General features: G+C 38.4%; 1 protein-coding gene across 2 annotated transcripts; it reads right to left on the reverse strand.

Moving 5' to 3' along the window:
* Nucleotides 1–860: 860 nt before the first annotated feature.
* Nucleotides 861–17,870, reverse strand: KLRAP1 (killer cell lectin-like receptor subfamily A pseudogene 1). 2 transcript variants are annotated; one of them, NM_001009834.1, is given in 8 exon segments: nt 873–1,035; nt 3,741–3,847; nt 5,926–6,068; nt 7,972–8,178; nt 9,342–9,431; nt 10,991–11,107; nt 12,256–12,292; nt 12,730–12,825. In NM_001009834.1, coding segments are annotated over 6 exon segments (822 nt in total). In that variant the 5' UTR covers nt 11,106–11,107; nt 12,256–12,292; nt 12,730–12,825; the 3' UTR covers nt 873–875.
* Nucleotides 17,871–21,199: the final 3,329 nt, after the last annotated feature.

Genomic DNA, 21,199 nt, shown 5'->3' on the forward strand with positions numbered 1-21,199 from the left:
TGCTTAACCAACTCAGCCACCCAGGTGCCCCATGAGAGTTTCCATACTGTTGTTTCAACTATTCAGGAAGTATAAAATTATAGCAAAAGAAAAACATTTTAATGAGAGGTGATTATCTAGATGGGAGAGGGGAGGCTAGATAACTATTTTTTAGTTCTTAATCGTGCCATCCCTCAAAGCCGAGGCTATTTAAATGATTCATCCTAGGAACTGGAGAGTGTGATGCTAAGTGAAATAAGCCATACAGAGAAAGACAGATACCATATGGTTTCACTCTTATGTGGACCCTGAGAAATTAACAGGAACCCATGGGGGAGGGGAAGGAAAAAAAAAAAAACAGGTTAGAGTGGGAGAGAGCCAAAGCATAAGAGACTGTTAAAAACTGAGAACAAACTGAGGGTTGATGGGGGGTGGGAGGGAGGAGAGGGTGGGTGATGGGTATTGAGGAGGGCACCTTTTGGGATGAGCACTGGGTGTTGTATGGAAACCAATTTGTCAATAAATTTCAAAAAAAAAATAAATAAATAAAAAAAAATAAATGATTCATCCTATTAATAAGGAAAGACCCAGCCTATTAATAAGGAAAAGACTAGACTACCAGAGCTGTCTAATTGCTTCAGGGAAATAGAAAGAGAGAATTTCTCAGGGCCATTAAAGAGAGGGGAAATTGCTCTCCAAAGACAAAATCTTGCCCTCTTCCTCAAGAAAAGATCAGGTATCTGATTTCTTAAATCATAGTCCAAAAAGAACATTTTCTTCCTTCTCTAACTCATCTCCGTTTCCACAGTAAACTAAGTCCTGCTATCAAAAACATTAGTTTGTAAATAATCACAAATTATCACAGCAACAAACAAAAAAAATTACAAAATTCTATCTCATATTTTCTTATAATTATTGAAGCAGGGAAAGAAAATATCACCAATTGTCTTCTCACAGATACAATTGTACATCTGAGAGCACTCAGTATTTGTTATTCTTGTTGAAGATAAAAATGCACATTGTCCTCTCCCAGAAATATTCATGAATGCATAGTGCCTGTAGAACAGAAAGCATACACGCTCAGCTGTTTAATTCTGAAGCTGACAATAACATAAATTATAATTTTTTAAGTCCATTGCCTAAATATCTAGAAAATGGAAATATTATAACTTCATCAGTAAAAGATTTTCTTTTGGTCTTAGCCTATTAAACAGAATATCAACCTTTTGATCCCATAATAATCTCTCATTTTATTTTACACTGGGAATTTTTGTTAGAAGGCAAAACTACCTTGCAATATTGCTATGGAGTCACGATACAGTAAGCCTGCTTTCCATCCCTCATATAATTTGTATTTTCTATGTATTTGAATATCCAAATCTCTTACGGAAAGAAAAGAAAGAAAGAAAGAAAGAAAGAAAGAAAGAAAGAAAGAAAGAAAGAAAGAAAGAAAGAAGGAAGGAAGGAAGGAAGGAAGGAAGGAAGGAAGGAAGGAAGGAAGGAAGGAAGATAAATGAAACTATCTTGTGAGGGCATGGGCAGAAAGCATAAGATGTATTAAATATATATGGATAAGTAAATCAGTAACCTTGGAGACATGTCAGGTATATATACAGTAAATAGAGCATAGGAAAGGAAGAAAGAACCAAGCAGCACTAAATGTCTCACTCAAAATATACACTATGAACAGAGATACTCAACATCCATGAGGTCTTAAACTCACCTCCCACTGGTGACATGCATACTGGCCCTCTGCCTAAAAAACTCAAATAAAATCCATACCTGCTCAGCAGGTTCACTGAAAAGCTGCAGTTGTGGCCGGGCTTACGTGTTCCTGCCTCTCCCCAATAGAGAAAATGTGTATGCTGGCCATAGAGCCTTCTGTTTGGTGGGCCCTCTTAGTCAAAACTCAAGTGATGTCCTAGAAACCACACCATTATCAGGAAAGCGGTATGCAGAAGAATCATGCCATATGAAGATTACTTAAACCAGGATTCGAGTGACCCTTTTACCCACTGGCACCCTATCCTGAGTTTGACAATTGATCCCATTCCAGCCCACTGTGAAAAGCTATCCCATTTCTTTCCCCTTGCAGAGTGCTATTTGTTTTAAATTGATTTGATTAACTGTACAATTTAGGCATCTTAATTTGGCCCATGAGCCTTTCTGTTCTATGCTTCTGAGGTCTTTGCCTAGAAGTGTACTCACTACGACTATATTGAAGTAATCTCCTTCATGACATCTCTTGTAAGTTTGCAGCCCAAAATCACACTACTTGTAGGACCTAAATTTAGAATTAAAAGTGGCCCAGATACACCATACCCCAAGGTATCCAAAAACAGCTAATTATTCCTTGAAAAAGCAACCTTCATCTCAGTCCCCAAATAATTTCCACAGCAGCTCAAAAAGAAAAACAAAAATCACTAAACACTACAAAGGAAATGACACCATGAACAAAAGCAAGCAGGAACAATAGAGTAGACCCACAGACTTCAAATATTAGAATTATCGGATACCAAATATAAACAAGTATGTTTGATACCTTTCCAAAGACAGTTTGAAAATATGAGTAACTAGCAAGATTTGAAAACTTAAAACAGAACCCCTAGAAATCAAAAGCGTAACAATTAAGACTTTTTAAAAATCATTGAGCAATTTAAAAGAAGATTATAACTAAATATAAACCCAAGCGTTTACAAAACACTGCACTTCAAAATAAAACTTTAAGGGTGCCTAGCTGACTCAGTTGGAAAAGCATGCCACCAGGGCCATGAGGTTGAGCCCCGTATTGGGTATAGAGATCACTTACTCACTTACTTGCATAAAGAAACAAATTCAAAATAAAACCATAGTGAAGGTATATGTATGCATGTGTGTGTGTATACTCATGTATATTTATGTCTATAAATAATATAACTAACAATATACAGATCATATGATGTGATAATATTTCACACGTATCGAAAATATCCTAAGTCAAAAATGCATTTAATACACCTAACCTGCTAGGTTAGCCTAGCATGCCTTAAATATGATCAGAACACCGATGTTAGCCTTTAGTTAGGCAAAACCATCTAACACAAAGCCTATTTTATACTCAAGTGTTGAGTATCTCCAGTGATTTGTTGAATCCGATAGTGAAAGTGAAAACCAGAATGGTTGGATGGGTACAGGATGGTTGTAAGTGTCCGGGTTGGTGATCTTGTGATCACGTGGCTGACTGGGATCACGTGGCTGACTGAGAGCTGCAGCTCCCAGCATCACAAGAGATCATACTGCACATCACCAGCCCAGAAAAAGATCATATGAAATTTTCAAAGTACAAATTCTACTGCATATTGCTTTCACATTATTGTAAAGTAGAAAAATTATAAGTCAAACCATTATAACTCAGGGACCATCTACAAAGGTGTGTCAGATGAATTTGGGGTATCCTCAAAATACTCATCTGTCATTGTGGGAGGGATCACTATAATTCAGTCAGAATGAGGTACTTTATAATTTTGGTTTATTTTGTGTGCCTCATAACACATACGTCTGAGCATGTGCCTAGGATCATAATTTTGTTAATAATCTGCATGACATTTCCCTTCCTTTTTAATTATACTTCCTAAAACATTTTCTTAATCATTCTACTTGTTCTTACCAATGACCTCTGTGGGAAAACTGTGGGAAACAAGACAAGATTCTCTTTAGATACAGATACATCCTGATTCCAACACCAATGTTGGAGTTTGAATGCATTCATTCCAGAGACTTACATCCCCAAAAGTGGGTCACTGTCAATCCATTTCCATTTTCTTTCTCCTCCATTATATGATAATCCAATCCAGTAGTAATTCCTATAAGTTTGGGTTTGAATGAAGGTCTGTAAAGGAAACAAAACATATCATGTGACTAGCTCCCATCGGTTAGATAAATGAAAAAAACAGATAAACGTCCCAGCTATTTCTATGGCTGGTACTCTGCTATGTTCCATACCATCCTTCATCTCTACTTCCTAGAAAACCCTCTCTTCCCGTCCATCCCTGTGCTTTTATCTTCTGAAGTAATTTTTTATCACAGATTATTTACTTAGTATTAAAAATGGCTGCCAAGGGGTTCCTGGGTGGTTCAGTCAGTTAAGCATCCAACTCTTGATTTCAGTTCAGGTCATGATCTCACTGTCATAAGATTGAGCCCCAAGTTGGGCTCCATGCTGGGCATGGGGTCTGCTTAAGATTTTCTCTCCCTGTCTCTCTGCTCCTCCCCTGCTCATGCTCTCTCTCTCTCTCAATTAAAATTAAAATTAAAATTAAAATTAAAATTAAAATTAAATGGAGAACTCCTGGGGTGCCTGGGTGGCTCAGTCGGTTAAGCATCTGACTGTCGGTTTCAGCTCAAGTCATGATCTTGTGGTTTCATGAGTTCAAGCCCCGCATCAGTCTCCGAGCCTGCTTGGGATTCTCTCTGTCCCTCTCTGCCCCCTCCCCACTCACGCTGTGTCTGTGTCTCTCAAATAAATAAGTAAACTTAAAAATTAAAAAAAAAAAATGGAGCACTCCTTTGAAAATAATTTTTTTAATAGAATAAAAAACAAAAATGGCTGCCAGTCTCATGAATTATTTAAAACACGAAAAAAAATGTAAATTTAAGTATATAACAATAGACTTGTTAAATAATTTATGACACTATGAAACTACTCAAAATCATGCTCCAGAAAAATATTTAAGGATACTGACAGTGATCATTACATATTCTTAGATGAAGAAAGGAATTTTCAAAACAAATTTATTAAAATAAGAAGTATATATAAGAAGTTGTGCATCAGAGCTGAGAAAGGCTTGCTATAGTTTAGTAGTTAGAAAGGGTGAAGGGAAAAGGGGTAGTATTTGGAAATATTTGCTATGTCAAAAAATGTAATATATCAAAGTGGCATATAATGTCTGATCAAATGTGTGAGTGTATTTTAAAATATAGGTTTAAATTTAAGTGGGTTTTACTGCAACAAACAAAAATAATTTTATGACTTCATATCATAAATTTTTTTTATGTTGTGATTTAAAACATCTATTAGATTTGCATATAAATTTTGTGTTGTTTCCCTAAGTGATAAGTAGAAGTTTCAGACTGACCTTTGAAAACATTTCTCAGTAAAAAACATTCTGTGTATGTGGATAGTTTTTATTGGTAATTAATTTAAAAGATAATTTTGATATTGTCACTTTATTTTCTCTTTTTACAATTCATTTTAAAAATATATACATCGATACAATATATTAGAATATTGATCAAATAAATGTTATGTACAGATGCAATGAAAATCACCATTAGGCTAATTCGTAAAACTGTTATCACTTTTACGTTACTCATTATTATCTCCATTTTGCAACTGGAAAAACTGAGACCCAGACGCTAAGTAATTCACCCAAGGTCACTTAGTTAGAAAGTGACAGAACTGGATTTTGCCTGATACCAGGCAGTCTGGCTCCTGGATTCCTGATAGTACCTACTGGATCAGATTGCCTCCAGGTACTTAGTTGCCACCTTAGAAGGATAAATAACCACTGCTTCCAGGCTGCAAATACCAAAGGGTTAAGAGCTCCAATGAAGGAGAGCCATGCTTTTCCGGGAGCTGTTCTGAAGATGCCTTAGAAAAGGAAATGAATGCAAAACCCCAAAGTGAATCTTCAAGGGGGTTTTCCATTTTGGAAATATTAATGGTCATCATGAATAGATAATATAGGAATGCTTAGTAAGTGGCAGCATCATATATGCCCATCAGTAGGCAGGGTTTTCCAGAACCCTTAACTTTCTTAACTACACAACTTGTGCTCACTCAACAGATACAACCCAGAGGATAACTGAAGGTCCCTCTGTCTGGATTGCCACATCCTCATTATCTTGGGTCCAGGGGTAAGAGACCTGGTGCAAGAAAATAAAAGTGAATGTAATAGTCCATGTTACCAGTTCATCTTGATCATTTATCTTCAGAAGAAATGAATTATAGCTTTGGCATGTCTGTTTACATCCCTTCCAGTTTTTATATTCAGGAATAAAATAGTAACACTTAATTCCACAACAGGACCAGTGGCTTTCGTAGAGTTTGCCTGCAACATATAAGGTGAAACATTACCTGCTATTCCATTAAGCAGAGCCATATATTTATCAGCCCTCCATAACTAAGTAAAATCTTAGTATCATCAATAATGACAATATTACATTCATCAAGATTCTGGAATGCAAAGAGATAGCTCTCATATTCCTTGCAGCACTATTCACGACAGCCAAGATATGAAAACAACGAGTGCCCCTCAATGGATGAATGGATAAAGAAAATGTGATATATACAATCAATAGAATACTCTTCAGCCTTTAGAAAAAGGAAATCCTGCATAGGCAACAGCATGGATTAACCTTGAGGATATTATGCTCAATGAAATAAGCCAATCACAGAAGTACAAATACTCCATGATTCCACTTATATGAGATACAAAAAATAGTCAAATTCAGAGAAACAGAAAGTGGAAGGTGGTTGCCAGTGGCTACAGGAGGGGGAAGTAAGAAGTTTTTTGTTCAATGGGTATACAGTTTCAGTTATGCAAGATGATTAAGTTCTAAAGATCTGTGGTACAATAAAATGCCTTTGGTTAACAATACTGAAGTGTGCACTGAAAAACTTGTTAAAAGGGTGAATCTTGTGTGTTCTTACCCACTCCCAAAAAGAGAGACATCAGAAAACTTTTGGAGGTAATGGATATGTCTATTACCCTGATTATGGATGATTTTACAGATATATGCATATGTCCAAACTTGTCAAATGATATACAGTAAATATGTGCAACTTTTGCATGTTAATAATACCTCAAGAAAGCTGTTTTTAAAACAATAAAAGTAAGTTTTTAAACAGATTCTGGGGGTGCCTGGGTGGCTCAGTCAGTTAAGCATCCGACTTCGGCTCAGGTCATGATCTCACGGTTCGTGGGTTCGAGCCCCGCATCTGGCTCTGTGCTGACAGCTCAGAGCACGGAGCCTGTTTCGGAATCTGTGTCTCCCTCTCCCTCTGCCCCTCCTCCACTCGCACTCTGTCTCCCTCTGTCTCAAAAATAAATAAACATTAAATAATAATAATAATAATAATAATAATAAAATTTAAAAAAAAGATTCTGGAATGTCTTCTAAATAAAAGAAACATTCTTTGGGATTTTTTTCTTTTCCTCATATATTTTATAATGTATCAAATTTTTGAAATAGCATTGATTCTTTAATAACAGAGAAGATAAATTCCTACAACCTACCATATTGAAATGATATTAAATATGCAAAATCTTTGTAAACTCCAAATCCTAAACAAATATTTAATAGTTGTTAATTAACCAGGTCAGTTCATTCCACCATTATACATGATAACAGAGTTTATTATGTGAGATTTAATATTCTTATCTCTTGGATGTTTTTAATGGTATTATCACACCGAGTCGCACAAACATCAACACTTAGGCAAAACTTGCAGGAGCACTGCAGAGAGCATACAGGCCAAATATCTCAACTCAAGGCAGAATGGGAACACACGCACACAATCATCTTTCCAAGAGCATCCAAATGAAAGGCATTGTGCCCATTTTAGCCGAAGTACATTTTTACTTATAGCCTCCATATTTCATGTCAGCAACAAAGCAGAGTGCCTAATTTGCCCACAGGTCCAAAATGATCCAAGTTTTCAGGGAAGCTGACACACGATTTCACCTTCTGGGAGCAGTAGAAATGCAGGGCTTGTCATTGAGTTTGGGGGAAATATAGAGCCCTACTAATCCAAATGGCTCCTGGAGTCTCAGTCTCATATTTGATATAGGCAAACCCGAACACTCATATTACATCTCAGAAGTAGAAATAAAAAGTTGCCTGGTAAACCTAGACCACTAGCATAGATCGCAAACCTGTCTATTTAGCCTCAAAGCTTCTGGGAGGGGAAGAAATAAAAGAAAATCATGCAATCTTCCCTTCCCTCCATACCTATATTTTTTCTCTGGCATGTCCTTTCTATAAAATCCTGCTTCATTTTCTGCTGAAGACTTTCATTTTCACGACTGTTACATTCCAAAATCTTATTTGTCAAAAGTTGCTCCTTGAAGTAGCTGTCATTTTGCACAATTTGGTACTCTTGACTCAAATTTCTTATATTTTGCCTCTGCTGATGGTTTTCTTGAATATACTGAAAAACTAAAATTAATAGCATAGATATAATATAAAAGTACTCATACGGCTTAACTGTTAAAATGTAAGACAAAGGAAAGTCTCACTTTGATAACCAACCCATTTCATTACTTTAAATGAGTAACTTGACATTTAGAAAGTAACACCTCAATAAACTAACCATAGAAATGGAACCACCAAATTTCACACTGTTAGTAACCTGAGTGTAGAATAAATAAATAAAATTATGATGGTAACACCTTATAATTCGGTTTTGTTTCTTTTTAAAAGTTAGTGCATCATTTATAAATAGGTACCAAAGTAAAAATCAGTCAATCAACTTTTAACAACACATCTGAGCCTGAAAAACTGTGCTGAGACACATAAGGAAATAGCATCATTGTTATTGGAGGAGATAGAATATCCACAGAAGAAAAGAGAGAAAGATTTAAATATGTACATTTATCTGAGTGTAACATATTAGTAATTTTCTCGAAAAATGTCAAGAAATTCAAATAAAAGATAACAGTTGAATTTAAGGGGCACCTGGGTGGCTCAACTAGTTAAGCATCTGACTCTTTGTTTTGGCCTCAGGTCATGATCTTGCAGTTTCCTGGGTTCAAGACCCATGTGGGGCTCTGCATTGGCAGCTCGGAGCCTGCTTGAGAGTCACTCTCTCCCTCTCTCCCTGCCCCTCCCCCACTCACGCTGTCTCTGTCTCTCTCAAAATAAATAAATAAACTAAAAAAAAAATTTAAAAAGTTGTATGCAAGATCATCTAATGTCCATTTACAGAATCACTCTTTCCACTAAACTATATCTTCATTAAATACTTAAAAAAAATCACAAGAAAGTCATAATTTCTTCTGAACGGCTATTTCTTGAAGAATGTTTAAGAATCACAGTGATCTAAACTCAGAAGTCAGAATATGACTAAGTCCTGTAACTGGAGGAATGTTATCATGTACTATACACAGTAAGACAACTCACTGAACCACAGAGTCACTGGAATAGGTAAGTAACATGAAAATAGCACTGTGACATGTCTATGGAAAAAATCACCCAGAAAGAGCCACCTGGGACATTCCCTGATGGGAGTCGGGGAACAATTAATGGAGCACAATTAATATTTGCACAATTAGCGTTCCCTGCTATTACTCAGGCTTGAAGGATATATTTCAATTACTCACTCTTTGTCCCCAACACTGCAACTGTCACCAATAGTAGGAAACAGAGGATCCCAAGAATCACTGCAATGAGATGCCATGGCACTGAAAACTCTTTAAATAAAAAGAAAGATAATTATCAGGGGCAGAGCATGGCCCCTACTAACCTTAGCCTGGGATACTATTTGAAACAAAGAGACAATCTTCCCTAAAATTTTTACAAAAACATATACCACTTGATTTAAATTCATAACCTAATAATTACAGTTTTAAAGTCTCAGATTTCTGGGGCGCTTGGGTGGCTCAGTCAGTTGAGCATCTGATTCTTGATTTTGGCTCAGGTCGTGATCCCAGTGTCATGGAATCCAGCCCTGTGTCAGGCTCAGCAAGGAGCCTGCTTGAGATTCTCTCTCTTTCTCTCTCTGCCCCTCTCCCCTTTTATGAAAAATAAAAATAAGGTCTCAGACTTCTGATGATATACACCCACTGTAGAAATACTACACATAAGAATAATCCAATAGGATTTTAAAAGTACTTCCCTTACTAAATAGAGAGCTGTCCAATGACTATGCTGTCACTTGAAACTAAGGTACATTGCATGTCAACTATCCTTCAATTTAAAAAAATCTAACCAAGTTTTCAAAAAGAAGCACAGAAGGCAATAGACGTAATACACATTTATAAGAATCCACACGGACATTGTATACTCTTTCCTGTGATCACAACTAATCATGAAGAGGAACAAAAAAGCAGTCAATATTATTGAGGAATTGGTAGCCAACAGTGGATATTCTGAAGCTGGAAATGTGATTGGGATCTATCCTTAAACGAGTTTCTAGAAATAGGGGGGCCTGGGTGGCTCAGTTGGTTGAGCGTCCGACTTCAGCTCAGGTCATGATCTCACAGTTTGTGAGTTCCAGCCCCACATCGGGCTCTGTGCTGACAGCTCAGGGCCTGGAGCCTGCTTCGGATTCTGTGTCTCCCTCTCTCTACCCCTCTTCTGCTCGCATTCTGTCTGTCTCTCTCTCTCTCAAAAATAAATATACATTAAAAAAAATTTTTTTAATTTCTAGAAATCAAATTTCTTTTTCATCAATTCTATTTTTCCCTAGACAATATTATATTTAGCCTCCTATTTTTGAGGTCCTTGATCTGAAAACTGTATCTCTGTCACTAAATTAAAACAGTAAAATCATTCTCACTTTAGAGCTCGTGACAATATTTGAAGGTAGAACAGAAAAGAGAACAGAAAAAAAAAATGAATGCTCTTTCTGTTTCTTCATTGCTGTTAAGGTTTGGTAAATATTTAAGACACCTAAAACGCCTTCTATCTGAATAAAAACATTGTTTCTAACAAATATTGTCATTTTTCAAGCAGTGTCTAAGACCTTTATTTCTCTAGGAAATGCAGTGTTTTCTTGAGACTGTAATCTGTCCTTCACTTTTAATGGCCTCAAAAATTCCTCTTGATCAGAAATTTGAATAAAAACATTTTATTGGCTTTATGAATCTAAAAGAATTCATCAATTTCTCCATTCTCACAAACTTAAAAAAAAAGACTTGCTCTGCTACCTACACCATTATCGTTTCCTATCACCATTTGAGAACCTGAAGGACAGACAGGAACTTTTTTTCAAACGTCAAAGTTTGAAAGAGATGCTTAAGACACATACCTTTCTCATCAGTTTTCCCAGGCCTTTGGGTCCTACCTGGCCTTATTATATTCTGTGACTCTGAAGGAGACTGAAGAAATCTCAGGGTGGAATAAATCACTTTCTGATCGCTCATCTCTACAGGAAGAAGGGAAACATGTTTTGCATTAAAACCTCACAACAGGATGATTTCTTTCAAAAGAAAAATTACAGTGTCAGTCTATAGAAATATACAAGAAACATACCTAGAGGTGTGTGTGTGTATCTGTATGTGTAAGGGGAGGTGTGTTTAACTCCTTCAAGTGCACAAAGCATGTGGACTGAGCCTAATATATATAGGAAAGCGAAAACCTTTCAATATTTCTGTTAAACTCATTTATACTTCTAGTGATTATTGCCATTATGATTAGAAATACAGAAAGGTGTTTTTTTTTAATCTACCAATACACTGAATAGGCTGAGTCATATTCACCCAGCCAATTTAACTCCAAATGTTCAATGTACATATACAAATGTTGGGCAAATTTGAGGCACCATTGTAAATTACTGAGACCATTTTAAAACTATCAATTCAAAAAACAAAAATTCTGTTTCTGAAATTCTGAAAAAATATAAGTATCTTGCCTTAAAAAGCCTTAATATACACATTCAGATCTATATATAAATATTACAAAGTTCTTGCATTCTTTTCAGTTATGACATGACTCTACTAGAGTGTTTCCCAAAATACATCCCATAAACCATCTGCAAAAGAATTATTAAGGGTTAACATCACAGATTGCTCAACAATCTGATTCCAGTGCCCCATGCAAGGTGTGTGGAATAAAAATCTCTTAGGGGTGCCTGGGTGGCTCAGTTGATTGAGCATTCGATTCTTGATTTTGGCTCAGGTCATAATCCCAGGTAGCCCCATGTCGGGCTCTGTTTTGAGCATCGAGCCCACTTAAGATTCTCTCTCTCTCTCTCTCTCTCTCTCTCTCTCTCTCTCTGCCCCACTCCCCCACTTGCACGTGCTCTCTCTCTCAAAACAAAAATAAATTAATTAAAAAATAACGATTAAAAAAATCTCTTAGTTGGAGCCAAGACTCCTGTATTTTTAATCCCAAATGATTCCATGTATATTTGAATTTTAGAAATAATTTTCTAGTGTATGATGTTGCCACAGAAGCCTCTGTGAAAATAAAATTTGTCAATAGGCAGTCATTAGTTAATATCCATAAAGGATTTGATCTAAATTAATATCAATATAACAAGAAATTATTAAATAGTAAACGTCTAAAATTTACCTTTGTCCTTATATTAATCAGTGTGAAGAGATGATATCTAAGGAGCAGAAAACATGGAAAACAAATTGCACATGTAACTATATCCTTTTTCAATTTTTTAATTAATTTCTAAAATTTTCTAACTTCTTCACATTTTCCCTAATTTCCTAAGGAACAGGAGTGTTTTCACTTATTCAGTCCTTTAAGATGGATAGTATGTAAGTAACTCAACATAAAGCAAAACACGCAGCATATTGAGAAAAAGAAAATAGCTTCCCGTGAATGCTGCAGTAGTTTTCACATCCTTTAGAGTTCATGCAGTTCTGATGTGATCATTAGAAAATTCTTTTCTAGCAATCCCGTATCCATGCCAAGCCACTTGTAATAAAATGCCATATTCCTAGCATCTTTTTTTCCTGAGAATTTTTTCTTTATAAGTGGGACTAGTAGGATACTCAGATAACAAAGATATGAGAAAGCAAAAGCAAATGTTACCTGTGTCTATGCCAGGCAATGATGCAGGTAGAGAACACTGATCCAGAAATGCGGTGGAAGCAGCTGGCCTTTCCAATCCTGGATCCCTTGTGTGCGTTCGGGCTATAAGACAGAAGGCAGAAATGAATTGTCTCTGAATGGTGCTCACACTACAAAAATTAGTGCCCCTCCTCTTGACCAAAGTGGTGAAAGGAAATTATATCAAAAGGCTGATGTTGAGGTATATCTTCCTCCATTTCAACTAACCAACCACTTCGAACTCTTTGCAAAATAACAGTCAAAATCAATTATTTGAGGACTGGACATATAAATGAACACAGTTTTGTTCTAAATTCTCAGTAACTAAATTCTTTAACTCTTAAATAGCCTGTTAGAAACTTTGTCTTCCATGTTGCTATTTGAAAAAACTGTATTATTTCTTTTTTCCATTTATGTGTACTACAGATAAATGTATTTTTAGAAATTGTTTTTACATGTCCATGATTCCACTACAAAAATTTTGGCGTATATTCTTCTAGTTTTTCTATCCACACATGGGGTTTATTATCAAAGTTGGAATCGTTCCATACATGATGTTTTTGATTATTTCCTAATAAATGTTTCCTCATTTAAAAAATATTCATCTACAATGTGATTTTAAAAACCATATATAGTCATTACCCAGACAGATTATATCACAATTTATTCAGGCAATCCCCTACGGTTGGGCATCTGGGTGGTTTCCATGTTTTTTGCTAACATAAAAAATATTTGGCCTTATTTTTGAATACTGTCTTAGGAAAAATGTTTAAACATAAAATTATGGGATCGATACGTTAAAGAACTTTGATACATATTGCCAAATCCCTTCCAGTGAAGTTGCTCCCATTTGTACATCACTAGGTGTGTGAGAAAATGCTCACATTTGATCTTTTAAGAAGAGATACTATTGAAGTATTCCTCCACTCGAGTTTTGTGCGTGAACCTTACTTCGTGAAGATCTTCAACCTTCCAGCTAAAGGAAATTCATCTCTGCAACTGTTTCTATGAGTCAGACCTTACCAGAATACACCCAAATCTCCCTGAAGTTCATTGTCATGTAATACAGTCCTTGTCAGTCTTCTGACATACAGCTCTATGAAACCAACTGACGTTGCCCTTCACATCACATGATTATGGTTAACGTGGGGTGTGGCAGAGAGGAGTGAGGTGGGATGAGAAACAGAAATTGGTTATGCAGAGACAACTCACCCTTATTTCACCCGACTCTGACCAAATTCCTTGCTTATTCTTTTTTTCCCTTACCACGTCGAGCCACAACCAAAGCATTGTCCTTTAGAAGGATTTCTCATTCTTCAGTTTGCTCATGCTGCCCACCTCACTTCCATGCTACTTTACAAACACAGCTACTGACTGTTCTGACCGCTAGGACCACCATGTCTAGGTTATGTTGCCGGTGTTTGGCCCCACGTCTGTCCCCAAAGCGGTCCTGAATCTCTGAATCACCACTTGTCATCACGTGCAAGCACTCAGCTGAAATACCTCCCAGAGACTAATTTAATTCAATAAGACAAAGCAAAGTTGCATGGGTAGGTTCTGGACACTTCTAGAATACATGCTGCTGGGCATTTTCTTGCCTTTACCCCACTCCTGGTTCGACTTTGTTCATCTCCAAACAGAGAAAGATCTTAGCCTTCTATCCTAGCGCCAAAAATAAATAAGTAAATAAATAAAGAAAGAAATAAAACCAGTTCTGCTGAGAGAACATTGGGAGCAGGGGTGGGAGAAGTATTCATGGTCATCAAAAAGGTGGCAGAGAGAGACACTATCATTTATTGGAGGACCTACTGTACATCCAACCATATGAAAACCTTCCAATGCTGAGAGCTGTTTATTACTGTCCCCATTTTACGAATGAAGAAACTAACGTTAAGAAGTTAATTGACTTGCCGACACCCACGTTCTTGCTAAGTCTTGACCCATGTTTAAAATCAGGCCTGACTGAATACAAAGCACAGACAGAATATGGATTCAGAAGGGCTTGGATTTGCAACAAACCTCATGCTACAAAGCATGAATTCTGGAAGCAGGCAGATGTGGCTTGAAATACCAGCACAGCTTCCCTGTGAGATGTGGGGCAAGTCACTACCCTTCTATAAAACGCCGGGCTCATCATAGTAAGATAGCGAGAATATTTGCCTTCTCAGGTTGTTATGAGAGTTAAGTGAGACCGGGTCTATCAAGTGCCAACCAGACCTGGTAAACACGCAGTAGGCACTCATTACATGTCAAATATTATTATTTGAGGTCCAAGGTTCAAATCCTTTCTAGCTGCAAAAATGTGAACCAGTCACTTGCGATCTTCAAGCCAGTTTCCTCCCATGTTTTATGAGAATATCACTCACTTGATAGACTTGGAAGACTTCAATGAGATTAGCACTACAGATAGGATCTCTCAGACTTCAAAATAAATACTCATTTTTTCCCTCTCTCTCCCAAGGTTCTATAAATAGCAGAAAAGCCAGGACTGCGATCCAGAAGTCCTGACAGGTTGAGCTAGTTTCTCTGTCCTAACATGTGAGCTTTGGAGTGTAGATGCTCGGAAGAAAGGAGGTGGGAAGGGGCGGGCAGGCACATTAGTACTGGAAAAACATGGGCGGCATCCTACTACCGCCCTAGAAAAACCATTCTGTGCCCTCAGATCTAGCTATTTATATTTTCCTGTCCCTGTGGAGACACTAGTAATTCTGAGCCTTTATTCTGTTTTGATTTACATCCTTATAGCTGATGAAAGGGTGGAGAGTTCTCACGATGGAGCCTAGACAGCTGCAGATTACCTTTTTGCACTTCCATACCTGTCTGTCTTCTCTACATAAACTCTGTGACTACCACGTCTGTCTGGTCTGTTATCGTAACTGCAGCACAGACAAGAGATACAATGCCTACATGTGTGCTTGATGAGCAAGGGGGTTCGAGTTAAGAGGAATTGACTATAAAATCTAGATTTTTCCATTTTAGAGAGAAGCCAGTGAGAGGTCTTCTGAATTCACTTTTGCTCAAAAGACACATAATACATAAAACATATGTATATACAAAGCATTTGTTTACTTACTTCCTGGCTGCATGGCTGCAAAGCCTTTTTCCATTTGGGAAACCACACAACTTACCTCAACCCCTACTGACAATATTCACTTTGTCAGCTAGGAGCTTAGATCACGGCTTCTAGTCACACCTTCCAGCTTTCTGGTCACACTGTCAAACCTCAGCGGCTTATCATTTCACAGCAGCATGCTGTTCCTCCTCTTGAACGTGAAGTATGTCTAGCATAAACACTAGCTCCTACGAAAAGATGGTCTTCCTCCCTCTCCTGAGAAGTGGAACTCACCTAGCCAAGATTCCCACCTCCACGGTTGTTAGACTTAATGCCTAAACTTCATGACACTGAGCGACTTCTGGCTCTTGTTGTAAAAACTCAAAAGACTTCATTTGAAGGTTCCTGTTCCCCTAACTAGTACCTCATTTGTCCTTCTTGTCTTTACAATAAAAACTATTCTAACACTCTAGAGTCAAAATCTTTGATATTGGCCCAACTGCCCTCCAGCAGTCAGTCAAACAGTACCCATCCTTCCTCCAATTTCTAAATACCTAAATGAGAAGACCGTCTCAGGAAATAAGTAAGCATGAAAAAATTATGGGAAAAGAAAAAAAAAGGATTTCAGGTTGTTATTTGGGCTCTGTGTCACTAAAGTATAAAGTCTGTTCATGGGTTGAAGGAAAAATAGCTCTGCAAAGTAGTGGCATAATTAAGAAGTTAGATGTTTGAATTGGTGTTCCCTCCACTATATCACACAGTTCAGACTCTAAGCTCACCCTCAAACCATTCATTTACCTTTGCTCTTTATTTTTATTAAATTCTGTGGATTTTCTACTCTAGCTCATTACCATACAATGCTAAGAAGCCAACTATTAAAACTGCCCATAGATGTGTATAGGAGCCTTATTCACAATTGCCAAAACTTGGAAGCAACTGAGAGGTGCTTCACTAGATAAAAGGATAAACCGTGGTCCATCCAAGCAATGGAATATTCAGCGCTAAGAAATGAGCTATCCAGCCATGAAAAGACACGAAGGAAACTTAGTAAGAAATGAACTATCAAGCCATGAAAAGACATAAAGGAAACTCAAATGTGTATTACCAAGTAAAAGAAGTCAATCTGAAAAGGCTACATATTGTCTGATTCCAACTATGACACTATGGAAAAGATAAAACTACGGAGACAATACAAAGAGTAGCAGTTGCCAGGGGATGAGAGTAGGGAGAAATAGAATAGAGCCCAGGGGAATTTTAGGGTGGTGAAAATACTAGCTCTGAGACTAGAATGATGGATATATGGTCATTATACATTTGCCCAAACTCACAGAATGCACACTGCCAAGAGTGAACCCTAACGTAAACAAACTATGGGTTTTAGGCGGTTATGATGTGTCAGAGGAGACTCATCAAATATAACAAATGTGCCACTCTGCTGAGAGATGCTGATAACAGAGAAGGCTGTGCATGTGTGCAGCCAGAGTATATGGGAAATCTCTGTACCTTCCTCTCATTTGGCTGTGAACCGAAAATTGCTCCCCCCCAAAAAATCTTTAAAAAAAAAATCACAGGGATCGCTGGTTGAACTTACAGCACAACCCATGTTCACAGGTCTCAAACAAAATGGTCTAATGATGGATACACAAAATAATCTCAGCTCTCATTTACATTAAAAATGTCCACATGAATAAACTCAGTCTGACATCGATGAAGTATCCGCATGTACTCTTAACTGTAAGAAGCAGAGATGCAAAACCTAGAAACTCAAAATAAAGAATTCTCGCCGGTCCTCTTTGTGGGGCCATTTATCTATTCCTTGGCTGAACAAAGTTAAAGTGCTCTACTTGGACCATACATGAGAAAATTAGAATCGCAGTGGGACCACATCCAAAAGACACATCCTGTTCCGAGGAATTTGAATATACAGCTCTGTGGCAGAGGTATGTGTGTATGCAAAATTCATGGCAGTTGGAAGGTTTGCACAGTGACAGAAATGAGTCTCTTCCACCTCAGACTAAATTACAAAGACACATAATCTGAAGGCAGGAAGTACAAAAGACAACAAGCTCAATCAACTTTTACAAAGCACCTACTCTATGGAAAAGACTGTGCTAGGTGCTGGGTGGTGACACTCCATCCCAAAAAGGAACAAAAGGAGGGATGGGGCACAGAACCAATACTTGGGAAATGACTTTGATTATTGTAAGAGGTCTCTTTTTTACGGGGAGAGGGGAAAGGGAACATGTATCTGCTGACCTGAGTGCTATAACAATGTAGTTTCACATAAAATTAGCACACAGTTTAGTTTTTAGTGATCCTTGTCCGCTAGCAACTTACCATCAAGGAGAGCCAGTTCAAACAGGGTACGTGAAAGCCAGAAACAATACAAAGTATTTATCCTAATGACCTATCCTCCAGTCTTGGTTTGAATATGAGAAACACAGTAGATAGTGGAGACAGAGCATAACAAGTGAGTCAGCGCTAGAGGGAAGTCAGAGAATGAAAACAGTTAATACATTAGAGGCTTTTTTTTAATCTAAGGACTATTTCTCCCAACTCCCTCAATCTTCATCATTTCAGTCAATGTCTTCCTCAGGAGACTCAGAATAAAGATTCTCTCAAGGAGCAACCAAAAATTGTGGCCCTACAGAAGGTTAAAAGAGCAATTTGTTTTTCCCTTCCTCCTGGAGATTGACGTCTAAGTGTAAGAAAATTATAACATGACTTTACATTGCATATCCACCAAGGTCTACAACTTAAGAAGATATGCTTATTTTCGTAAGAGACCAGCAGGTGATGACAGTATAGTCTTGCACCGTGGAGATCAGGTGACGTTCCAGGGCAAACCTGAAGAGGATGGCCATTCGTGTTCATGCGTGTTTATGCAGTGCGAAAGACCAGACGGTACTCCAAGGCAAACAGGCTACCAAGACGTCCTTTAGAGCTACACTGTCCAAAGGAGAGCCACAAGAGACACTGGGTACCTAAATTTAATCAAGAGGGAGGAGTCAACAAGAGGGATACCAGAACTTCCCTCCTCCCTCAAACTCGGCAGTATTGAGATCACTTGGAATTCTAGGAATCCAGGCTGCAGTCCGACAGAAACCTCTCCAGGAGCTAGAGAGAAGCTTGGCAGTTCAGAGGTGCGTGTTTGAGAATTGGGAGAGACCAATCGGGTGGCTGCGGAGGCAAGGAAGAGGGGGGTAACCCCGTCGGTGGAGAAACAAAAGGAGCAGAAAGAGGCTATGGAAGTGTGGGATTGTATTTGGACAAGAGAGAAACCTTTCTGGACCACGGTCCAGAAAACAAGAATGCAAAGAGAGATGAGAGACAGTTTGTACTTTGCAAGCAGCCCAGGAGTGAAGATCGGAGATTTCAGGGTTGCAGGACTATCTCCGGACCAGAGCCACTGCCTGCGGGCTGCCCTGCGTGCACCTGGTGGGGAGGAGAGCCGGCCCCCCGCTTGGTAATGCTCTGGGGGTACACTGCAAGAAAGCTGTCCCCTCCATGCGGTGCTGTGAGAAGAGGGTTTACTAACGCTTCAAGAACAAGACGCTGCAGGCGCCAGCCAGAGGCCCGTTGTCCACCGGGCGGAGTAGTGCTATTCTGGGTCCGTGCAGAGAGGGATCCTTTAAGCCACCGAGTTTTGAATCCCAGTAGAGTGCCCGGGACGCAGGGAGACTGGGGAGCCGGACAAACCCGGCCTGCTCCCGCCCATGCTGCTCGGGGAGCGCTGCCTGAACAGTGTGTTTCGAGACACCCAGTGCAGGGGGAGGACTAGGGTGTCACCATTTTCCTCCCCGTCACCAACACAGTGGGGCTTAAGGGAACGAGATAGCGGCACCCAGTGCAGGGGGCACCCAGTGGAGGCAGGACCCACTAACACCAAACCTCACCCCTCCGAGGCTAGCAATGGCTTTTCTCCAGGAGACTGACACTCACGGAACCAGTAGGCCCCTCCTCCAGACAAGCACAGCCACGGGGTCCAAGGCACCACCGGACAACTGTCCTGTGGTTTTGTATGTGAGTCTGTTTTTGTTATTGTTGTTGTTGTTTTCTTCTTTCTTTTTAAATTACTTTTTTCTTCTTTTTCTTTCTTCTTTTTCCCTGCCTTATCTTTCTGCTCTCCTAATTTTTTTCTTCCTCCCATGGATTCAGACTTAGTTTCCGATTTGATTTTTAGTCGATTCTTATTATGCGTATTTTTTCTTTTCTTTTTTTTTTTTTTCTCTCTCTCTCTCTTTTTTTCTTTCTTGGTCTGGTTGTTTGTGTAATCAGACCTTTTGCCATATTCTTTTTACACCTTTTCTGTATCTCCTTCTTCTTTATTTTCATCTCTTTCTGGATTAAGCCCTATAAATTATTTGATTCTCTGACTGGTCTCTCTATCCACCCTAATCATTTATCTCTTAGTTTGCAATAAGGTTTCTTCCCCCCACCTTGGCCTCCTTTCCAGGGTTGCTTCAATGAAAAATCAAAGCATACCTGGTGGACGGTCCAATACACCACTAGAAGTAGGGAGATACAGCAGCCAAGGCACAACAACGGAGTGCACATAACACACTCCAAAAACATTTCCTGAAGTGCCAGACCCTGGACAGTCCTTTTTAATATAGTAGTACTCGCAAGTGCAGGGCACATAACAAGCTATTAAAACATGTAAAGGACAGAAAACTAGACAAAATGATGAAAGGGAAGAATTCTTCTCAACAGAAATTCCAAGAAGAAATGATAGCCAGAGAATTGCTCAAAACAGATAGAAACGACATATCTGATCAAGAATGTAGAATAGTACCCATAAGACTAATAGCTGGGCTTGAAAAAAGCATAGAAGACAGCAGAGAATATACTGCTGCAGAGATCAAGGACCTAAGAAATAGTCACGATGAATTAGGAAATGTTGTAAATGAGATGCAAAATAAACTAGACGCAGTGACAGCAAGGATGGAAGAAGCAGAGGAGAGAATAGGTGAAATAGAAGATAAAATTATGGAAAAGGAAGAAGCTGAGAAAAGGTGAGAAAGGAAATTAATAGACCACAGGGGAGAATCGGAGACCTAAGTGATTCAATGAAACAAAATAATATTCATATCATAGGAGTTCCATAAGAGGAAGAAAGGGGCAGAAGGTTTATTTCAGCAAATTATAGCTGAGAACATCCCTAATCTGGGGAAGAAACAGGAATCCAAATCCAGGAGGCACAGAGAACTCCCTTCAGAATCAACAAAAACAGATCAACACCATGACATATCATAGTGAAATTGAGAAAATACAAAGATGAAAATTCTGATAAGCAGCTAGGGACAATCAGACCTTAACCTACAAGGGTAGACACATAAGGGTAGTAGCAGACCTGTCCACTGAAACTTGCAGGCCAGAGGGAGTGGTAGGAAACATTCA

Source organism: Felis catus, chromosome B4, assembly GCF_018350175.1.
Source record: "Felis catus isolate Fca126 chromosome B4, F.catus_Fca126_mat1.0, whole genome shotgun sequence".
Taxonomy (NCBI): domain Eukaryota; kingdom Metazoa; phylum Chordata; class Mammalia; order Carnivora; family Felidae; genus Felis; species Felis catus.